Source organism: Tetrahymena thermophila (genome assembly GCF_000189635.1).
Source record: "Tetrahymena thermophila SB210 genomic scaffold scf_8254527, whole genome shotgun sequence".
Classification (NCBI taxonomy): domain Eukaryota; phylum Ciliophora; class Oligohymenophorea; order Hymenostomatida; family Tetrahymenidae; genus Tetrahymena; species Tetrahymena thermophila.
Window position 1 is genome coordinate 434,690 of NW_002476301.1, and position 24,306 is coordinate 458,995.

Consider the following 24,306-nt stretch of genomic DNA (forward strand, 5'->3'; position numbering starts at 1 on the left):
ATGTATTAAGCCTCAATCAAAAATTTTATTTTTTTCTCCTAATATTTAAAAGTAGAAACTGAAAATTCATTATTAAATTATATATTTTATGGTAACTATATACTTTGTTAAAATTGGTAAGTGTAAAAAAACTTTAGCTTACCTCAGAAGGTTAATCTAACTCTCTATCTTCACAACTATTTAAAAATTAAATAAATAACTTTAAGATTTCGTTTATATTTAAAAAGATAGAGCAAGCTTTGATCTAACTAATTAATAAAAAAGAAAAAACTTTCCAGTTTTAAAAATTATAGAAGGGAATAAAATAAAATAGCAGAAGGGTTTTAGATGAAAACCGCAATCCTGAACAATAACAAGAATTTTTATTTTTCTCGTAGACTCACTCTTATCCAAAATAAAATCGTAGTTTACACTCAAATTCCATCTTACAATGGTAGCATACTTTATTTAAAAAAAATCCTATTAGCTAATGCTATAGAAGGAATCATATATTTTTTTAAAAAATAAAAATTTAGATGATAAAATTGTTAGAATTTAGCAGGATATAGATTATATTAGAGAAGATAGAGTATAGTAGTCAGTAAATACTATTTTTTATATTTTAAATTAGAAAGAATATTTATAATTGCATTTAAGTTAACTTCTACCTTATTTTAAAGCACTTGTCGATAGGAAAATTAAGATATATAGTAAGTGAATAGATAAACAGGGTAAGATCGATAGAAGATGCTTTTTCTCAAATAATAGCCTTACAATAATAACCTGAACAGAGATCTATTTCTATTTAGTTTTACTTGGCTGAAATTTGTTCTTAAATATCAGAAAAGCAAATTAACTAGAGAAATTCAATGAGAATGTAAAGATTGATTTTCTAAGACTGCTCTTCAGAGCTTATTGAAGAAGTAGTTAAATTTTTTTATAGCGCTGAATGGAGAGCTGATAGAGTAAACAGAATAGAATATATTCTTTTTAAAAACTGCTATATAAACGATTTTAAGCTTATAAAGCTAATTTAGAGGTTTGATTATTTTTATTCTTAGAGATTCGAATCAGCAAGTTAAAAAAATAAGCAAGATTCTACTAAATAAGATGATGAGTTAATATCTTTTAGCAATGTTGAAATTTTGATTGATAATTGCCCAAATATTACTTCTTATTTTTTAAGCTATCTTGAAAATTGGACTATCGTTTAAAATGCTTTGACCAATGTATAAAGCAATTATTTGACAGATTTTACTTATGAAAGAGTTAAAAATTTTAATTAAAACACAAAACTAGCAATTAAAGATATTTAAAACGACCTTAGCCATATCGATTTATTAAAATTTTCAACAACTATCTATTTCAAGTAATTTCTATTTTATTAAATTGAATCATAAATGAATTGATATAATGACTCATTCTAATAACAACAATTGAAAATTAAAATAGGTACCTTGCTTCTTTAAAGTTAAAAAACATTACAAGCGCTAAGCCAACTATACTTAAGGAAATGCTTTCAAGTAAATTCTAGCCTAAATTTAAAGAATCTGATGCAGAAAATTAATCATATAGCTAGTAAAATGCTGCTGGTCCTTATTGCTCAAAACTACAAGTCCTCAGTGTAGATACTACTGTTTGTGACAGTTTTGACTCCCTTCCACTTCACGAAGAGTATTGGGCCCCTTTAAGAAAGCTATCTTTTGAGAATAGAAGCGAAGACTCTAATGAATACCATGATATTACATTTCCAAAAATGGTTTCTTATTCTTTATTCAGTTTATAAATACTAAAACTTAAGAGGTGTAATTTGACAGCCGAATTTTTCTAAATATTTGCCAAGATGGATTGTGTACAAAATGTTAGGTAGCTAAGCTTTGAAAGATGTAAGATAGACCTTAAAGCTTTCAAAACTTTTCTCTATCATTCTAAGATTACAGAAAATTTGTAGTATCTAAATTTAACGAATACAAATATAACAGATGACGTGTGCTTTATCATTTCAGAGCAATTCTCAAATAAAATGCAGTTGAAAGGAATTGATGTCTCCAGATGTACAAAGGTTTGCTATTTTTCTTTTAATTTTGTTAAATAGAGTTTATTTTTTTAATTAACAGATTAGTCAAAAAGGAATAAAGTATTTAACTTTAATCACAAGTCTAAGACAACTTAACATAGAATATTTAGAAAATGCTGTTACAGATTCCTTTTCTTACTATATTGTTGACTTACTTTTAAGTAAAAATATTTTTGCTCCACAAAATTTTCTAACCTTTTACCAATTTTTTATTGGTTAATAGAAAAATAGAAAAAATTCTATGAAACTTTTATTGAAGATGACTAAGTCTAAATGTTAACAGAAATAGATAAACAAAGAGAAAATCAAATTCAAAATACAAACCACTACTAAAATGTAATATATGAACTTTAAAAGATCTTAGATAAAAAAATTTAAGAAGAAAAGAAAGAGCAGTAGCCTCCTCCTTTAGTAAATGTAGCTGCTTAAAAATCTTAAAATGATTAAGGTGATAAAGATAAAGATAAAGAAAAAGAAAAAGAAAAAAAAGAGATAACTGCTTAAATGGTTATACTTGATTCTTCTAAGGCACAAGCTCTTTCTATTACTTAGCTGAAAGCTATATAGGCTGAAATAGTTCTTATCAAAGAAAAAGAAATACAGCAAATTAAAGACACATATAATCAAAAAAGAGAAGAAATTAAGCTTCAGTTTAAAGAAAAAAGAAAAAACTATTTAAAGAACATAAAATAACTGCTTCATTATGAAGATTTGCCTACAATTAATTACTTAAACTTGAATAAGAATACCAAAGTTACTTCTGTATTTTTAGATCTACTAGATAGTTATGGCTTTTTGAATCGCCTAAGTCTACTCAGTGTATAAGACACTATGGTTAATGGTCATATATTTAAAATCTTGCAAAAAAAACCTTAAATTACAGAGAGCAAAGTGTAAGAAGAATCAAATAATAATGAAAATAAAAAGTAAGAAGAATAGAAGCAAATAAATAAATAAGTATAATAGGAAATAATTCCAACCAATCCCAATTTTACTGAAAAAGGAGATCTAAAACCAATTATAGAAGATGAAAAAGGTGACCATACTTCATAAAAACCATCTACGGCTTCGGCAGCAGAAGGTATTAATAACACTAACCTTCAAAACACACCCTTTAAAGAAGATTCAGAAAAGTAGCTAATTATCAAGTAAACAATAATATCAATCTATCTATATTTCAATAAACATATTTAATTAAAAACATTAAATAATAAATAGAAATTAAGATTTCCTAAATAAACTATTTTAGCTCTAAATAGTCAATTAATTTAATTTTAACTTAAGAAATTTGTGTTATTTTTAAACGAAAATTTTTTTTTTCTTCAAATAAATTAATAAACTTACTTTAATATATATATTATAATTAACCATTAAAAATATATTTAGAAAAGAAAGTAATGATGATGTTGCTGCTGCTGCTGAAGTAGTGGTTGAGAAATAAGAAGATGATGATAAAAAGAAAATTACTGTAAATAATAGCTTAGAATAAAGAAGACTTTAATAGCAAAATATTAAAAGAAAAATTCTTAATATGACTGAGTAATAAAAAAATTAAAAAACAGAAGTAAAGAAGGTAAAAACAGAACCTGATAATTATTATTTAAAATACCTTGATTTAACAGGATGTAATCAAATTTATCCAGACTGTTTTGAAATTCTTTTTGATACTTATTTTGAAAACTTAGAAGTATTAAAATTAGTTTAAGTTAACTATTATGATAATCAATTTTTAACCTTTACCTAAAATGTTAACAACTATTTTAAAAAATTAAAAATTTTAAATCTTGCTTAAAGTCAAATAAATAGATCAGCAATTTCAGTCTTTTTTAGCAAAGTCAATATTCCATTAGTAGAAATTAATATGAATTAGTGTAAGGTTGATGAAGTATGCATATAAAGTCTCAACAACAACTTGAAAGAAAATCTCATTAAATTATCTTTATCCTAATGTTTCCTTTATGACTCTTAGCATCTCTAAGATTTGCTTAACTTGATGAAAAAGAATGTCTGCTTTGATTACAATTATATACTAAAACAATATAATCACTTAATCTCTAAAAAAATGCTGTATGAAATTGTAAGGAATTATCCTCCACTTGAAAATCAGCATGTCTTAGATTTGACAGAAGCAGCATTTTGTGATATCGATGTTACTTACTGGAATCATAATATGAGATATTAAGATTAAAAGATTAACCAATTCTCTAAACTAGAAGCTTTGATTGTTGATGATACTAGAATAGATTTTGATTTATTATTCATGATTTTAAGATAACATTGTAACATTTACCACATTTCATGCAAAAATACTCCTAACTTTAAAATGAAAAGATACATAGAAAACGTAAATAAATATTCTATTAATTTTATAAAATATATTTATTTATTTATTTATTTATTTATTTATTTATTTATTTATTTATTTATTTATTTTATTAAAATTTGTAGAAATCTACAAAAAAAGTAGTCTAGGTAGGGTTTGAATAGATGGCTCAAGTACTGAACGATAAGTCTTTAGAATTTTAAGAAGGTACTAGCTGGATTAATTTTATTTCAAGTAAATTTAAGAAGAAACACACTAGATATTAGAATGAAAATATCGTTCTCAATTTAAGATTTTAGTAAATAATATAAAAACAAAGATTAAGGTCTCTTATTGACAGTTATAAAGATCTCATCACTAGAATTAACTTTGAAAATTCCAAAATTGATGATAACGTCTTAGAAAATATTAGTTCTGGAGCTAAAACCATTACTCGTCTTTACATAAAAGGATGCAATAACATAACAAAGGCAGGATTAATTCGTTTAAGTGAATCGAAGAAGCTCTCTCCTAAATTTGACCTCGAGTGCATTTTAGAACTTAAGCATTTAATAGATATGGAGGTCATGTAGTCAATAGCTCAGTCTCCTTACCTAAAAAATATTGTTTATTTAGACTTCTCTAATCTCTAGCTTTCTAACATAGATGATGGAATCATGAAAATTTGTCTTTCCAGCTCAGAAGTTCTACTAAACATCCGTATTCTTGACATATCAAATACTTGGACCAGTGACAGAGGTCTTTAAATTATTTCCGTCACTTAGAAGTTGAGAAAATTAGAAAAAATTTACTATTCGGATTGCAAAAAAATTACTGAAAGAGGTATAGCTTACATCCTTGATTCAGGTACTCTTGAAAGATTAGATATTAGTCATTTCATAGGACAATCTCCTGATAAATTTAATGGAAAAGTACTCGATAATCTAAAATATTCAAACAGAAAGGCCTTTTTCAGAGTAATTGTTTATTTATTTATTTATTTATTTATATATTTTAAAAAACTAAATTTTCCATGAAGAAAATTCATTTTATTTTTTTCAATATAATTAAAGGAACTCAATTTCCAAGACTCTCTTTTTGTAGATAAGGAACTGAATAATATGTTTTATGACATATCGAAAATGTTTAATATTAAATATTTAGACTTAAGAAGGACTCCAAATATAGGTGATGAAGGTCTTAAGCTAGTTCATCAAATATAATTAGATTAATTTTAGATTCTTCTACTAGATTTTTATGTAAAACAAATTTAAAAAAATACAAAATTAATCTTTTATTAAAAATAAATATTAGAGATATGATAAGTTAATTCCTTCTTAAGCATATATAGATGCTGTTAAAAAAATTGAATGTAAAATACTTTATTTATAATATATTAATTTTAAGATTTTTATAATAAACAGAGCTCTAATTATAGAACATTTCAAGCAGCGAAAAGGCAGTAGCTTAAAAAGTTGCTAATTTAGCTGTTAATGAAAATCCAAATTAAAAGCAAGGTAAAGATAATAAAAACTAGTAGAACCAACAACAAATTGAATCAGACAATATAGTTTATTCAAAAACAAGTCTTTTGTAATACCCTCCATTTTAATTTACTTATCAATCAAATGGAATTGAAGAATATGAAGAAAGAAGAAAGAAAATGAAGAGTTTATACAATTTCGAAAAGGTTTAACCAAAACAAATTACAGATACTAACATTATTTAAATATTGAGATAAGACAACTTTTTCTTGGATATTTTTATTAATAACAGCAAAATAAGAGAATTCAGATATGACTTTTTTATTTTCAAGCACAGTCATCTTTTTGAAGATAACATTATCTTTTCTCTTGGATTATCCAAGTTTTGTGACTATCATAAAAAAAATACAACAACTCGTTTAGATAATAAAGTTCCAGAAAGAAATCCCCAAAAAGAACAAACTTAAGATTTAAATTTTAAGAATTAACTAAGGTAAATTAAATACATGAAGTATCTTGATTTATCTAATGCAACTATGGTTTCAAATAAGGCATTCTGCATTCTTTTTATGAATTTCGAGTTGCTCTCAATAGTTGAGCATATTAATCTGTCAAATACTCAAATTGATGAGGACGTAATTTTGAGTATTTCAGCAAGCTATTAAATGACAAATTTAAAAACTTTACTTTTTGATAATTGTTAGCAGTTAAAAGATATAAGCACTGCCTTTATTTATATTGTACTAGGTTCTAAAAAGAATTAAATGATTCTCAAAAACTCATAGAATAATAACTCTTTTAATTACATCAAATAAATGGATTAAGTTAATTAAGCCTCTAATAATAATGCTGTTAACAATAAAAACCAACAAAATAAAAACAATTAAAATAATGATTAATCTAAGAATAAAGAGAATGAAGAAAAAAATAAAGAAGAAACATTTTTAAATTTTGATTACTATGGATTTTTTTAGTATTACAGCACACTTTTAAATGCTGCAGCTATCAATTTATTCTTAAAAATCCATTCTATGAAGTAAAAGCAAGATGAAAAGGTAAATAAATATTTAAATATTTTATTTTTACTATTAATATTTTTTTTATTTTAATTAAAGCTCTCCAATTAAAAGGGTTCTGTTGTAAAATCTAGACACATTTATGGCTTGAATTTAGAAGGATGCTAATTAAAAGGCATATCTTAATTGTAAATTCCCAAAGAAATCATGATAATTAATCTTGCATAAACAAATATAGATTATCCTGACCTAAAATTATTCTTACCTTTTACTAAATATTTATGGATTGACTAGACTTTTAACATAAAGGATGAGAATTTCGCAGCTTAAATTTAACCAATGCTTGATTAAATTTAAGAAAGATTTGTATATACTGAGTTTTTAAATTCAAAAAGCTACTCTCTAAATAAAGGAGCAAAATTGATAATACACATTTTAGAAAAGTTTGACATAAAATATCTCGATTTAACTCATTTCAGATAAATTAGTCACACAAATATGAAGGCACTATTATCTAATGAAAAAATATGTAACAAATTAAGATCTCTTAAGATTGACTTTAGGCAATTGCATCATGTTAAGCTGTTAAATAATATTCTTGATACAATATATAGATTATGTGAAAAGGATTAATTATTCTAGTTACAAATTGACAAGATACTATTAGATTAGTAATATAAAAAATTTGATAAAGATTTTACTGTAGAAGAATCAACCATGAAAAAGATTAGGGACAAGATCGTAATTGATAGTAACATAACAAAAGGCTTCCCTTTCATAGGCCATCCTTTCAAATAGAGTGACTACAATAAAAATGAGGAAGAGCAAACGATAAAAAATTACTTTGAATTCGTTTACCAACCTTTCTAGATTTAGGATTTACGTCTTGGAGGAATGAACATTACAAAAAACCAGGTACAAAGTTTACTAAATCTATTATAGTAAGGCAATTAATTGAGAAAACTGGCTTTAGATGAGCTTCCTTTTGTAAATGATGATTTTGTAATAGAGGTAAACTTGTCTCATTTCTCTCCCATTTTATAATTTAATTTTTTTTTAGAATTTAATAAAGACAGTTTCAGTAGAGCACACTAAGGAAATTAGACCTTTTGAATATCTACAAATTTTAACATTATCTAAAACAAGGGTGACAGAAAGATGCTTTATCAACATTTTAAATGAAATACCATTTAGCATTAATTTTAAACTAAGTCTATTATTAGAGTCTTTGCAAAAGGAGTAAAACTTTACATTTACAAATTACACCTTAGAAGCACTTTCATAGTCCAAATATTTGTTAAATATTACTAATTTAGACACATCTAACTTTGACTACGTTTCTCATATTGTAAAATTCAGTTTTATTTATTTTTTAATAGTTTCTTATAATAAATTAAGAAAAATGTGCATTAATATAAATTATTATGGAATTTAAACCTTTTTATGTATTTATTAAAAAAGCTATGTAAATTATTTGATAGTAAATATGCTGTAAATATTCAAACAATCTCACTCAATTACAAACTCTTAAATGAGTAAGTGTTTATTAAACTTGCTAGTACAAAAATGTTACCTAATTTGATCAAAATAGATCTCACTAATTGTTCAAAATGCAACCAGTTCTTCCATTATATGATTAGAGCTAAATATATTAATATACGATTCTCTATAAAAGATATTGTAGAAGAGCCTGGAATCATAAGCTGTACTCCATTCTTGCTTAGTATTATTGACAGTACTTATATGCAATAAATCCAGACACTTACCATAGATAATATTGATCATGATATCAACTAATTAGAATAGATATTCTAAGTCTCTAACTATCTATTTAATTTAAAGAATCTTTCAATTAATATCTAGCGTGACAGTACAAGCAATTAACAATTTTGGACGAGTATAGCTGATTCTAACAAAATTCCTTAGTTAGAATAGCTTTCTGTTAAAAAACTTATAACATCAGTAAGGAAATCGCATTTTTTAATTATGATGATATTTATTTATTATTTTATTTATAATAGAACTTAAAGATCATGATTTAACAAAAGTGGAAACCAAGAGTTTAAATCGATAAACTCCTTTATGACAATTAAGAATATCTTGATGATGAATGCTTAGCAATTTTGTCAGAGCAACCCCATTTAATCAATATCACAGAAATAGATTTATCAAAACTTAATGTAAGCAAAAGAGATATATCAAGCACAACTTTACTCAAACTGTTTTTAAGTAAGTACTGTACAAACATATAGAAAATCATATTGGGTGAAGACAAATTAGAGGATAGGAGTAAAATCGGTATTGAATAAGATCTTGTTGCTACTGAGTACATTGCTGAATATTTGAGAGAACAAAAGAAATTATTCAATGAGGCTGAGTTCAAATTAATAGATATCTAGATCTACAAAGCACAAGAAAACTCAAAAAATAATACAGAAGAATAAGCGGAATTAAAGAAAGAGGGACTTTATGAGAAATTCTTAATGTTTAACAATTTAAAAAATTTAAAAGAAATTCAATTTTTATCTAAAGAACTATTAAATAAAAGATACCTATATCTTATATCTAAAAAATCTCTCCATAAAATGTTTTCAACTCAATTTGATTTTGGTCTCTTTATTTATCAGCTAACTGATTTATTTTTCCAACTGAAAGATGATCTCTACTCATTTTACACCCTTATATATCCAGAAATAGATCTCCATGGCTGGTTTTAATAGAGATAAAAAGTACTTTATCTTGATTTCTTTTAATAATTCCTTGGTGCTTATGATGCTATAAATTAAGTAATTAGAAGAGTTGAAGACTTTAGCTGTATTGAAGAAATTAGATTTTAGTCTAAGTAAAATACAACCTTTGCTCTTCATTACATGATCTATTGTGAAAGTTGGGGTTATAAACCAGCATTTTTAAACCTATAAAAAATAACTATAAGCTTCTAATTATATAAGAGATTAGATATTTCAACTTCTAGTATTTAGTAAGTATGTAATTTCTTTAACAGACCTTTTATGTAATTTAAGCTATTTGAGTGTGGACACTTTTTAGATCTTTTACTAACCAATATCAATTTGGACTCAATTAGCAGTGAATATTTGATGACTAGGTTTTACGTAGCTAGTCCTTTTTTTATATAATAAATTTAAGACATGGTCTTTTACACTGATTAAACATGTCCTATTAATATATTATAAGATATCTTTAATTTACCATACTTAAATTGGAGATCAATTTCGATTAGAGCAAGGGGAAAAGATAGAGATGAAAATCAAATTACTCAAGAAGAAAAAGAAATTTAAAATAAGATAATTAATTTGATAATAACTAAAGGGTATTTAAAGCTAAAACACAACATCGATAGTTTAGAATTAGTTTCTAAAATTAGCTTCGAACAATATTATGATCTTGAAATAAATAATGTTTTATCTAAAAGTTTCAATCGCTAAGAATTTATTGAAAAAAGAGTAGATTTGTCAACCTTAATAAGACCAAATTAAGTTATGGAAATGAGAAAGAACAACATATTTTACTACTCTTAATACACTATGTATATTCCAAGTATGAAATAGGAAGAAAAAAAGAAGAAACCAGAAAAAGCTGTACAACAAAATACAAATGCTGTTTCTTAAGCACCTGCAAATAATAATCAGCAGTAATAAAATTAGCATGATAAAAGCACATAACAGTCTTAAATATAGCAAGGAAAAAATAACCAATAAAAAAATAATTAATAGTAGAAGGATTAAGGTCATTAAAAATAAGGTGACCACTCATAAATTAAATAATAAGATGCTTAATAATAATAATAATAGAATGCCCAATAAAATTAAAGTGAAGCCCCATAAGAATAAGGTCCACCTGAATCGTACTTACAATAATTCCAATTGCATAGGATGACAAAGTTGAATAAACTTGTAATTAAAGCAAATTTAGAATGGGTAGACTTTGTTTACCTCTATGAAAAGATTATGGTTAACAACCCAGGCTTAAATGTGTAATTTGAATCTAGGAATCATAAACCTATGATTGAATATATAAGAAATACAAACAGGGAGGGGAAAGATTGGAGCTAAGAGATAAAGTATATTCAATAGCTTTTTAGTGATGACAAAGAAAAGAAAAAAGAATAAATTATTTAGGCTATTGTCTCTAACGAGAGTGCTAAGTACTTCTTACTTCGTCTAGATCAAAATGATAAAAACAGTAAAGTTCCATTTACAAATTTTCTTTTTAATGCTTTTAAAGCATTTAGGACAGGGTTAGATACTGAAATTAAAGAAATCGGTCCTACCTAAGCATAGGTTTAAAATTAAACAAAATAATAGTTTAATACACCAAATAATAATAACACAAATAATAACAACAACAATAACAAAAATAATAACTAAAAATAAAATAATAATGCCGTTAATAATAAAAACTAAAATACAAATTAATAAAACAATAATGCAGTTGTAGTTAATAATAACTAAGAGTAGAATATTATAAGCCACCCAATATCTGCTAAAAAAAAGAAAAAGCCTCTGTCTATAGAATTTTATGTTTCTTAGGTTGAGTATTTAGATACTATAGATTATTCAAAGGAATAGGAATTCCTAAATAGTTTTCCATGCTTGCTGGAAATAACTTTTGATAAGTATGAAAAATCAAATAAGATTAATGAAAAATTTGTAGAAAATACATTAAGTTTGCTTTAGATTTGCCGTAACCCAATTACTATTTAAAATATATTCAATATCTTAGCTCCTTGCTGGTAATAAAAACACCTAAAATAAATAAATAGTATGGATTTTGTCAAATCTAACGTGTTTTATATTTCTTTTAAGAACAACAACAATATTTAGATTAAAGGAGTGGAGGATAGAAAAATAAATAATTTAGAAGAGAATTAATTGGCTTTAGATAAGGTTTAGAGTTAGTTTGTTAAAGAAAATAATGAAGTCGATCAAAATGAGAACCAAAATTAGATAGGTGATGACAATATTAACTTGCAAAACTTGAAATCAGGTGACGAAAAATCAGATATTTTGAGTAGAAAATCCTCAGAAAAAGGTGATCCGCTTCTGAAAAAAAGTATGGATGATTTTGAAGATTATGATTAAGAAATTCAAAAGAATGTAGCTAAAAATCAGTAAAATGAAAATTATAATTAAGAAGAGAAAAAAGAAGATTAAAAAGGACAGGAAGAGGATAAAGATAATGAAGAAGAAAATAAATTTTAAGAAGAAAAGGGAAAAAATAAAAATAGGGTCTTCATCAACGAAAAAGATCTCTCTAAGTTTTTAAGGTTATTCTAAAATTTACAGGAACTAGATTTTTCTTAATCGTCTATTTCTAAAGAGCATTTCTAAATATGCTTTTAAAGTTTGAAAAATAACATAAATTTGAATTGTGTTGTTATTTAAGGGTGTGAAGTTGCAGATCCTGAAGGATATTTGGTATCTGTTCTTCAATTTTTATAGGAAAGTCATATAAAAGGATAGAAAAGCTCAAATCAACAGAATAAGAGTTAGGGAAAGAAAAAGTAAGTTTATTATTAATATTTATTTATTTATTTTCTTTTGTTAATTTTGTTTATAAATAAAAAATTTTAGAAGACATTTCCAACTTGAGAGATTTATTCAGAGTATATCTTTTGAAATTAACACTGTTATGAATCTTAAATTTATAAAAACTCTTATCTAATCAAATCATTTTATTTAGACAATTAAATTCTTGAAACTAACAAATTTGTTCAATGCCTATGCTCAATCAAGTGAATTAAAACAAATTATTTTACCTTTCCTTTAGTCTCAAAATCTAGACACAAGTGCCTTTTTATAATAAAACGATATTTAATCATAGATTGATGATGATTTAATTGTTGAATTAACTAAGCAAAAAGATAATATAGGATATATATCACCTGATACCTTTATAAATGTTAAATATGGCTTTAACCTTCTCTTGCAACAAAAATGCATTGATTTTGATGAAAAGCTACTTTATTTCCTCAATACTAGTTTCTAGAAAAGTTTGAGTGGTACCTCGTTCTATGAAGTATACTAATTTATACATGACTAGAATATGCTTAAAAACTCTTATGACTATATTTAGTCTATGGACAAAGACCTTTTTAATTTAGTAAAAATATACGTGGAAAGAAACGAATATTATTTGTAGTAAACATAGAAATTTATGAATCAAAAAGACCCTGTCTTTGTAGACACATCATATGATGAGACTATATTTGAATATATACAGGATTTCCTCAAAGATAACACTGTAAGAACAACTCCCAAGTCAGAATTTTATAGATAAACATATTTTTTAACATTAGAAGAATCGAAATAAAAATATATCACAGCTAAAAAAAGAAATAAAAAGTATTATGAGGATTTGGAGAACCAAAAATAGTATAATGAGATAGAACTTAAGAATACAAATAAACTCACTATAGAAGTAATAAGAAATAAGAGCTTTAAAGATTATCAAAAAGATAAAGAGAGATTCATTTTAAAATTTAGTAGATATTCGAATCATTTAATGTATTTGATCGATTAATATAAAAAGAAAATGGAAAATTTAATTAAGTAAGAATCAAGATAAATATTTTTGCTTGATTTTATAGAGAATCTAAACTTAAAAAATAACTCGTTCTTCAACTATTCAGGTCTTAATAATTATATTACTAACCATATTACTCCTTGGTTAAAGCTTAACAGCGGTATTAGCAAAATTAAAGAAAGTAAAAATTTAAGAAGTACTAAAGTTATTGATGAAAGTTCTGCATAGAAAGATAGCGCTTATTCTAAATTGATTTCACCAGACCATAATTTAGATGATAAAATCCTTTTGCACTTACTCTTTATTATAGAGTAAGACTTAAATAACTTAAGATCTATAGAGTTAATAGGTTTAAATGTTAGTGATCTATTCGCTCAGAGACTAAGTAATGTTCTCTCAGATTCTTATAAACTTTAAAAATTGATGTTACTTGATCTTTCAAACAATAATCGTTTAACTTCTTATGGTATGAAGTACATCTACTCATCTATAGTAGATAGGGTTTAGAATGGTTTAAACATTATCCTTACTTCAAACAAATAAGAAATGGAATCAATTGAGCTTATATTGGAAGATATTTTGGAAAGGATTGACTTAATCAAAGAATTCATCAGTGAAAGAGCAGAATAAGCTGAATGTACAATTATTTCTATTTCAATTGAAATATATTTTTTGTTAAATTTTTTATTTTGATTAACTTATTAATTGATTTTTTATTTCATTCAATATATATTATTAAATAAAAAATTAAGAACAAAAGCAGAATACGCCTATACAAAAAAATATTTTCTAGGCAATTTCAATCTAGAAAAAAGGAAGTTTAGAAAAACTTGAATTATTAGATAATAAAAAAGAAAATATAGAAGATTAGATCGACTAGCATCCACCTCAAGATTTATAATAAGAAGAAGCGTAAATTAACTAAGATATTAAACCAAATGAGAATTAAGAGAATAAAGAAGAAAAGAAAGATGAAGAAAAATAAGAAGTTGGACTCATCAGGTAGTCTGCCCCAAAATAACAAGAAAAAAAAATCGATAGCGTAAAATTGTATGGATGGAAACCATTAGAAGATCCATTAACTGAGGAGCTGAATTACTTGGAGCAGAAATATGAAAAATATATGGAATTATATAAATAATGCCAAAAAGAAGTTTCTGAGTTAGGAGAATAAGCATAAATTGCAAGTTCTGAGGTAATAGCTCAGAGTCTTGTCAATGTTGGTTTTTATGAGTTTGTAAATAGGTAGATAGCTAGAAAATGGAAAGAAGGCAAACGCTTTTTGGTTATATTTTTAGCAATTTTCTTTTTTGTTTTTACAATTCTATAATTCACGCTTTTCATTTGCTTTGAGATTGAAGAATATATTGTAAAAAAATATGAACTACGTAAGCTAAAGAAATAGTCCTAATTCACTTTTTCAAAAGAAGGATAACTGCAAATAAAAGTTATAAAAAAGGTACCATTAATTCTTTAATAAGACGATTTTTATTTTGATATAGACATTCTTTTGGTCAATTACATACTTGGTTGCACGAGCTTTACTATAGAAGAAGTAAAAAAAATATTTCATTTCTTTTTTTTCCTTTTTTTATTTTTAACTTTTTAATAAATAAGAATGAAGAAAGGTAGCGCTTGTTGAGAATCTAAAAATTCTTAAAAGATCCTTGCTAACAAAATAAGCACTTAATTAGTAAATAAAAGGAAAGAAAATCATAATTTTACACTTTAACTTATGCATTTTAGATCTTGATAGTTACCTACTTTGTTTATTTGATTGGTTTTATTTTAATTTCAACGATATTGCAAATTTATACTCCACTTACAGACAGTTGCAATAGTCTGAACATTTACTGGGATGTTGCATTTTATATATATTGTATTTTTGCAATAACACTTGAAACTCTACTTTGTCTAGATGTTTAATACTTAGTAGGTTCCAAGAAAATATGTAACATTAGTTACTTTTCGCTTATGCTTAGATTATTTTTCTCATTTATACTGAAGTACGATTAATACACAGATATTCAATTCTCCATTTTCCTATACAATTGCTAAGAACACGATCTTAAAAAATTTGGAATTGTTTAGGCGTGTTTTATACTTTGCAGTTTGTTTAAAGATTTCATAATTGTTTGTCAGTATCTCTAATAACTCTATAGAGACAGGAGTGAACATGACTATGAATAGTTGCCTAATACTTATTTCATCAATTTATTTACAGGTTTAGCTCTTTCTATTCAAATGAATGCTTTTTCCAAGCTATTAGAAAAATTTTCAACTGTAGGTTTAAGCTATATAAATATCCGTGTACCTTTTGAGTTCTTGCACTTGCTGTGGAGAATTTTCTTTGCAAATATTCCAACAATATTTATTTATTTCTACATATTCATTGCAGGTATTGGATCTTTTGATATTGCTTCATGGGCTGATTAAAGAGTAAATTAATAAATTTATATTCCTATATAATTTATTTTATTATTTAAAGATTTTTGTTACTTCAATCTTAAGTTTCTGCTATTGTGTGCATTAAGCATGGGTCACTAAGCCCAGCAACTTTACCTCCTATCAGATGAAAGAAAACCTTGAATTTGTTTCTATGTAGGAGGAATTATATTCTCTAAAAATAAGATATGAAAATAAAATTACTTATTATTCGTATGATGAATTATTCAAAAAGTTGAAGGTGTTCATAGAAATCAATTAATTAATATACAAATAAGATTTTTAGAATTTCAATAAGCAATCTCTTTAGAAATTATAATAACAACAGGAAGATTAAAAAAATAATGTAATTGATTCACAAAAAAATCTTGTATCTCAAGCTAATATCTAGAGTGCTCGCGATTTATGGAATGATTATGATTAATTTGAAGACTCATAGCAAGCAGGTAAAAGAATATTTATCTTAATTTAATTAAATAAATATATAATAACTTTTTTAAATCTAAAAATACAATTTAGACATTCTATCAAATGACACAAAATCAAAAGAGTTTTAAGAAAAAATTAAAGCCTTAGAAGAAAAATAAAATAAAGATTTCAGCTAATATTAGGATAATTTATTAAGATTTTTGATTTATAAGAAGCTAAACTGGGAATAGTTTAATCAAAGAGGATTGTTCAAAGGGTCAGGAGAAAAAGAGGAATAAAATGAAATAGACAAGAAAACATAATTTTCAAATAAAGAAGATAACAAACAGAATTGATAAAAATAATATTATATATTTTTTATTTTTGTTAATTAATTTGATAAATTATAAAACATATTAATTTTTATTTCTTAAGCCAATACTTACTAATACCTATTTGATATTAAAATATATATTTTTTAATTTAATTTCAAAATATCAAGATTATTTTCTTATATGAATACAGTTCTCTATCTTAATTTTTTAAATATCCAAAAGACAAACTGTGAAATTTAAGGTTAAAATATTTGAGGTATTTAATAGAAATATTAAAAAAATAATTAATTAAAAATATTAAAACTTTAATTAAAAAAATTAATAATAATTATTATTCAATATTTATTAAAATTCATTATTATTTAGAATATTTTTTATTGATTTTTTCTTTTTTTGAAATAATTTTTAAATAAAAATGTAAAAGGCTTTTTGTTTGTTTATATCTCTCAATCAATATATTGATTTTTGTTATTTTTAATATTACAATGAGATTTTTTCTATTTGAACATTTATTTATTAAATTCTAATTAAATTGATTTAATTATAAATTAACAAATTAGAAGTAAAATTTTTTTTATCATATTTTTATTAAGAGTATGTTTAAAATTTTTAGGAAAAGAAATTTTTTTTAGAATATTTGTAAAATTAGCAAAAAAATTAAATGATTCATTAATAATTAATTATATTATTATTTATTTTTCTATCTGCTCTTTTTAATTCAAGAACAAGAATTTATTTGATTTAAATTAATTTTAACAATAGCTTGATTTATAAATTAATTTTTAAATGAAAAAAAATTAATAAATTAAAAAGTCTAATGTAATTATATTATGTATTATAAATATGACATATTTTTTATGTTTAAAAAAATTGTACTGCCAACAATTTATTTATTTTTAATTTATTTATGATTAGTGAATAAATGAAACAACCATCACATTGAAAGATATTTTTCATTTATATTTTTTAATCATTTAAATTATTTAACTTTTATATTCCTCTTTTTAACTCTCCTTTATTATATTCATATTTATGATTTCTTCCCATTCAAAGCGGTTAGCTTCTTCTACTTCTAGCATATTTTTTATCAGATCTTTTGTGTCTTCCGATATTGAGAAATTGTTTGAAAAATGTATGTTTGTTGTGTTCTTAATAACATCAATCAGCTTTTAGTGTGTTTCGATTTGCTATATCTCCCAAGGAAATTTTCTGTATAACATTTAATAGAGCATAACACCAGCTGACCAAATGTCATTCTTTTCTAGATTGTAATTTTTTGATTCTAAGGCCTAAGGAGACATATAATATGGGGTACCTACTTAAGTATTGCTAATATGAAGAGGATCACATATTTTTGATAAACCAAAATCTGCTATCTTGATTGTACCCTCCTTAATTAAAATATTACTAGGCTTTAAGTCTCTATGAAATACATTTTATTTTTTTAACTCAAGCATGCCTCTACTTAATTACCCAAATAAATATAAAACTTATCCTTCGTTTAATTCCTAAACAAATAAATTATTTATAGAAAATTTTAATTACAAAATTTTTAGATAATTATAAGTAAATAAATATATTTGAAAAATATAAATAAATTAGCTAATTTACATTATATTTCAAAAGCTTAGTCAAGTCTCCATCTTCACAGTATTCAAGAATAAAATATATCTTTTTAGAAATTTTTAATTAGAGAAAAAAACTAGAGAAAGAGAATAACAATCTTAAAAAATGCTTGCTTATCCAATTAATAAGAATATTCAATAAAAAATTAATTAATCGATAAGGCTAGGAAACTAAAATTAAAAAAAGTACATTATTTATCGTTTAATGAAACTGCAGCAACCTTAGTACATATGGAGACTGTATACTCATCATAATTTATTACTCTGTTTGAATTTATTTGTAGGGTAATTGAGTTGGATTAGATATTTACAAAATTTTTGCACATAATTTTGTTGCTTTCTCTTTTTTTTCAAAAAATTCTTTCTTATAAAAAGCTATATAAACTTTGCTAAAAGCTCCTTCGCCTATCGTGACATTTGTGATAAGTACTTGTTCTTCAGGAGTTTTACCTATTTCTTTTACTATCTAAATTTGTTTATCCATTTAAGCAACTTCTACTTTTGAAATTGAGGATATAATTTTTTCTTGTAAATAAACCTTTCTTTTCTTCTATTTTAAATAATTTTTTATTTATATTAATTAGACGTGTTTTTTCTTCTTTAAAAATAGTTTTTTAATTAATCAGGAATTTACAATCGACAATTAAAAAATAAAAATCATAGCTACTAATCAACTATTCAAAAAATATAAGAACTAACACTTATATAGCAAATAAAAAATTCTACTATTAAAAATAAAATTTTAAAACGAATTTATATAATATTTTTAAATTAAAAATTGCTTTGTTCATCAAAAATATTAATGGCAATATATTTTTTTGCTAAATTCCAAATATTTGATTAATAGAATATTTTCAAGAACATAATAATTATATATTAACTTAATTTAATTTTAGAATATTATCAAACATTTTTAAACAAATTTCCTAGCTTTCCTCTAGGGGTTAGTACTTAGTCTCCCTAAATATTATTTTATTTTTTATTAAATGATATAAATATAATTTTAAATAACGGTTTTTACTTTCTTGCATATATAAATGTAATGATAATTATCAGGATCTTTATAGTCGAATAAATTTTCTGAAATTGATTGAACATTAGGCTTGTAAATTTTATATACTTTTTTAACATGCCACATGAATTCTGGCTATTTTATTAGTAAATAATATATAAAATATGCAATCTAAAATGAATTTTAACTAGAATTTAATCCTTAAGATAAATTCATATTCATTAAAATTATAATTATATATGAATTTACATTTTCTAAAAGCTGTTGTCTTTTCTTTTCTTCACCATATGTTACAACCATGTAAACACCATCTTAAGTAAGCACCCTACTTATTTCAGAAAGCATCTTAAATGAATTTTATCTTGAATATTCTCCACACTATTGATTATGCATATAGATTTAATTTATTTTGAGTGCAAAATAAAAACATCATGTCTAAAAAATTTAAAGATTTTAGATAATTTTTTATAATTAATTTATATTTTAATTTATATATTATGTAAAAGGTATTATTTATTTAATACCAAAACTGAATCTAGAGTGCCCTTATCTATTACACAGTCAAAAGAATTATTTGCAAATTTGCCTTTCATGTTTCTAACGTCACAGTGTTCAACTATTATTTTATAAGGAAATTTAGAACCAATAGTAGTAAATTTTTAAAATATTTACATTTAAATGTATTTTCAAAACCCTCAGAATATCTTTCAACTAAATGCTTTATTAAATTATTGGAATAGTCCACATTTGTAATGTTTTTATACCCTTCAAAGTACATTTCTTCGCTCAATACTTTTAAAATTATTGATTAAACATTAAAAAGTTTGCAGTAATCACTATTTTAAATCTTTACGCGATGATCCACATCCTACATTTAGAATTCTTGTACTTTTATTTATATATTAGGTAATAATATCTTTGACACCATCATAATTCTAGTACCAATCAAATGGCTTTGTGTTTCTATTATTGAGATTTTATACATAATTTCATGAAATAATGTAATGTTATGGAATTAGATTAGTTTCTTTTAAAAACTTTTAAAAACTAATATATTTGTAATAATTCTACGTTTAATATCTCTTTTCCCAATATTCTATTTTTCCATAATGAGAGCTGTTATGGGGAGGATCTTACAATTAGTTTTACTAAATATTCATCTTAGCTTTTTATATTAATTTTCAGCCTATTTATTTATTACTTTTTATATTATTTTAAATTTTGAATAAATTAACTATATATTTGTTTCTTCTAAATAAAGATTCTGCCATTCAATTAATTAATAATAAAAGTTTCAGATTTAATGCAATATTTAGCGAATTCAAGTATAATAAAATATAATCTTTAACAATTAATTTGTTTTACAACAAATAAAACATTTTACATTAAACTCATTTAATAAAAAAAAATCAAAGAATAGAAATTTACATAAAATATATCATTTTTTAATGTTTCTATTTGATTGTTTAATTAATAGCAAGTTAGCAAATAAATGTTTTTACAACTAAGGTAAAGGCTTTTATATATAATATATAATATAAATTAAAATACAAATATGAAATTATTTTTCTGTACTTATGATTTAAAAATGTTTAAAATGAAAAATTAAATATTTAAATTGAATTTCATATTCAAAATGACTAAATTAATATGAAATATTTTATTAGCTTAAAAATCAATAATATCATATTGAAGATCTCTTAGCTAAAATGTTTTCAAATAATATTTTTTAGAAAAAAATTATTGAAAAACTATGCGTTTTTAACACCATTATTGATAAAGCGATTTTAAAATTCAAGAAACTTACAATTTTATGAAAAATATTGAATAATATGCCAAAATCAATCATTAATATTAATTTAATATTAAAAGAATATTTAGCCTATTTTGTATTTACACTACTTATCAGTATTAAAATCTGAAAAAGCATAAGGATACTAAAGTATAAAAAATAATATCTACTTATTCTACATTGCAATTATTGTAATGAATAGAGAAGAAGGTAACTTCGTCCTTAATTAGTAAGTAGAAATTAATGCTCAAGAAGATTAAAAGTCAGATTCTTCAATGATTTATTCTGATAGATAGTCATTATCATTCATTTCAAAATCAAAAGGAGGATTATTGCAAAATCCAGACGGAACTTTGCAATTAAGTAAATTTTTAGATTAAATTGATTCTTGAAAGAAGTATTTTGAACTACAAATTCGATATTTAAAATCAATTATGCGTAATAATAGTGAAACCAGTTTAAGCATCTGATTATAAAAAGATAAAGGATAATCTTAATTATGGGATTAATGGTGATTAAGATGATAATTTATCTTAAGATACATCTTAATTAAGTCTTATGTCTTTGCCTTAAAATTAAGTACTCCTTCCACTATATTCTTCTCCTGCTCACCCGTTCTTTATCCCATTAGGGTCACTACCTCAATTTGTAGATTAATTCATTGACTTGTACATCAGACACAACATTTGTTTTCTACTCTTTCTTATAGTCTAACTTATAGTTGAAGGCGTTTTTTAATATTTGACTTATAAATTTAGAGAAAAGACTATAAAAGAAGTAATTAGTTTTAAACATTCACTGTATTTATATGATAAAAATTAAGAAAAAATTATAGAGAAAATCAATAATAAAATTTAAACTTTACCAATCCAGTAAAATGATTTTTGCAAATATTAACTATTGAACAAAGAAAAGTATTTAATAATTATGAGTTATTTTAAGATAGTAAATACCCATCCTTTAGAAGAACCAAAAATAAATTAATTCATCCACCAAACAAAAAAATGTTTTATTTTTTTTAAATTGAGAAAATAAGCTAATTAGAGAACTATTATTTGTAAAAGATTTTCAAAATTTTGGCAATTCGTGAGTGAAAAACTATGAGAAAAAAATTTTTTTATTCAACGTTAATTTGAAAAGTAAAACATTTTTTGATTGATAAAATGAAAACATTATATGAAAAAAAGCAAAATATAAGCTAATACTCAATAAATAAGCAACCCAATATAACTATAGATAAAAAGAAGAAATTATTCTATCCATTTAACTTTATAAATATTTAATGATTAGATGACGATAAAGAAATTTGATCTATAAAAAATTGAAAATTCAATTTTACTTTAAAAATTCTTTTATATTAATTGAAAAAAAAAATTTTATTTATTTTTTAAAATGCTAGTTGTAGGTAGTTTATGACAAATTGGAGGTGAGCTAAATAGAAAGCATATTCCTGTTTCTATTTTATAGTAATTCTTACTTTATTGTTGATTTTATATGGCTATTTCCATTTTTAAAGTTATTTAAATAAAAATTTTATTTTAATAATTAAAAGCCAATATACTGTATTTATCAGTTTACTACCTGATCGGATTTCTGGCCAGTCTTAAAAAGTCATATAATCTTCTATATTATTTTTCTATCATATCTATCGTTGGGCTTTCATTAGAAATTATTCTAAGTTATATAAACGAGTAACTTAAAATATTTACAAATTATGTAGAAATTTAAATTTCATAATATGTTTTATTATAGGTTTAATATAATGATATTTTTCTTAAGGGTGATAGCTTATGTGTACTCTAAATTCTTATCACACCTGCTTCTCTAACTTTTATTACTTCCCCGATGAAGCAAGTTTTAAAAAAAAGACACTAATCAGGGGACAAGTATTGTTTGATATAAGATTCTGATAACTTCTGTTTGATTCTTTTCCTGGTCAGGCATTTTTGATTGATTAATTAATTAATTGTATTCCATTTTTCTGTTTTATAATTTTTACCTTAATTTTAAATAAATTTTTATTTTTAAAATTCAAAATTTAATATTTAAAATATATATTTAATATAGTTTTTTATAATTTAAAGACTTAAGTTTATAAAATTTGTTTATATAATTTATATTTGGTTAATTGTTTATGTAAAAAAGAATATCTTGTTTTATTTTTCACTTATTTTAGCTTAATTAATTTTGGAATGTTTAAGAATTTATTATTAAATTTGTAAAACAAAAGCAAATATTCAATAATTGTGAATTTAATATTATTAATCCTTAATTGGGTTTTGATGATAATTTGGATTCTTAATTTTAAAGAAAAAAATAATCAAAATTAGATTTTTTATAAAATAATCAATGATTTTCATAAATTATTAAAATATAATTTTATTTTTCTTTTAAGCAACTTTTAAAAAATAAAAAATCTCCTTTGCTATTTCTATGATAAAATAATTTAAAATGAAAATACTTTTTACTTAAACTTAAGTATGCATAGGTATTTAAATTAAGAAAAAGAATACCTTTAATACACTTTTAAAGATTCAATATAAAGAAATTGAATTTTTTGTATTAAATTATGTTTAAGTTTTTTGTAAATTAAATTTATACTTTTTTAATAAGAGAATCCCTTTACTATTTTTGATATTTAAAATTAAAAGAGAAAATATAAGTAATTTTTTCTCCTATAGAAAAAAATAAGAAAGAATTTACTTTGAAAATATTACAAATAAATAATTTAATTACACTTGAATTATTGTACATATTCAAAAACTAAATATAAAATAATAATAATATGGCAATTTTTTAAAAAATAATGTGTCCTTTTAGGTTGTACTGGAGCAGAAAATCATGGAGAGATACTAATAACGAAAAAGAGGAGTAGTATTCTATTGATAATTTAAAAATATTTAAAAAATGATAAAAATTTTAGGACCGAAATTAATCAGTTTTACCTTTTGAGAAAGTGTAAATTTTACTATTTAGATAAGGGAATGGAATATTTTATGAATTTTTTATAATGCACTGCGTTTTAATTTTAAGAAATAAGTCAGATTGTTACAAATGAATGTGAATAAATTCACAAAATCTTTTATATGAGAGAAATTTTAATTACTAACAAGGTGTGGATAAAAATAAAAAGAAAGTAAATAAAATCAGCACTTAGAAATCAAACAAAATTAGATCATCCCTTTTCTAATATTTTTGATATATTCTTTATTTGAATTTATCAGGAGCAACTTTTGTTTGATCAATAGCACTAATCAAAAATTATGACAAGATTGGGGGGGAAAA

The 24,306-nt window shown here is 23.5% G+C and overlaps 4 protein-coding genes across 4 annotated transcripts; 2 read left to right on the plus strand and 2 right to left on the minus strand. All coding sequences in view use genetic code 6, as the record gives it.

Moving 5' to 3' along the window:
- Positions 1-327: 327 nt before the first annotated feature.
- Positions 328-16,613, plus strand: TTHERM_00486980 (kinase domain protein; the record flags this gene model as incomplete). Its single annotated transcript, XM_001032910.2, has 20 exons — positions 328-433; positions 516-580; positions 660-1,348; positions 1,432-2,041; positions 2,097-2,217; positions 2,280-3,204; positions 3,443-4,400; positions 4,505-5,335; positions 5,432-5,617; positions 5,673-5,730; positions 5,783-6,897; positions 6,958-7,869; positions 7,919-8,206; positions 8,320-8,820; positions 8,880-12,382; positions 12,453-14,041; positions 14,157-14,959; positions 15,022-15,843; positions 15,893-16,295; positions 16,369-16,613. 20 exons carry the CDS (start codon positions 328-330, stop codon positions 16,611-16,613), a joined length of 14,730 nt encoding a protein of 4,909 aa, XP_001032910.2.
- A 932-nt stretch (positions 16,614-17,545) lies between these two features.
- Positions 17,546-18,701, minus strand: TTHERM_00486989 (protein kinase; the record flags this gene model as incomplete). Its single annotated transcript, XM_001470624.2, has 3 exons — positions 17,546-18,100; positions 18,204-18,263; positions 18,408-18,701. 3 exons carry the CDS (start codon positions 18,699-18,701, stop codon positions 17,546-17,548), a joined length of 909 nt encoding a protein of 302 aa, XP_001470674.2.
- A 370-nt stretch (positions 18,702-19,071) lies between these two features.
- TTHERM_00486990 (methyltransferase domain protein) lies at positions 19,072-20,389 on the minus strand (the record flags this gene model as incomplete). Its single annotated transcript, XM_001032911.3, has 7 exons — positions 19,072-19,177; positions 19,239-19,360; positions 19,479-19,607; positions 19,754-19,845; positions 19,902-20,021; positions 20,083-20,192; positions 20,301-20,389. 7 exons carry the CDS (start codon positions 20,387-20,389, stop codon positions 19,072-19,074), a joined length of 768 nt encoding a protein of 255 aa, XP_001032911.3.
- Positions 20,390-21,215: 826 nt separating this feature from the next.
- TTHERM_000486999 (transmembrane protein, putative) lies at positions 21,216-22,870 on the plus strand (the record flags this gene model as incomplete). Its single annotated transcript, XM_012799068.1, has 5 exons — positions 21,216-21,384; positions 21,470-21,798; positions 22,421-22,487; positions 22,574-22,712; positions 22,774-22,870. The coding sequence occupies 5 exons, from the start codon at positions 21,216-21,218 to the stop codon at positions 22,868-22,870; spliced, it is 801 nt and encodes a 266-aa protein (XP_012654522.1).
- Between the last annotated feature and the right edge of the window lie 1,436 nt (positions 22,871-24,306).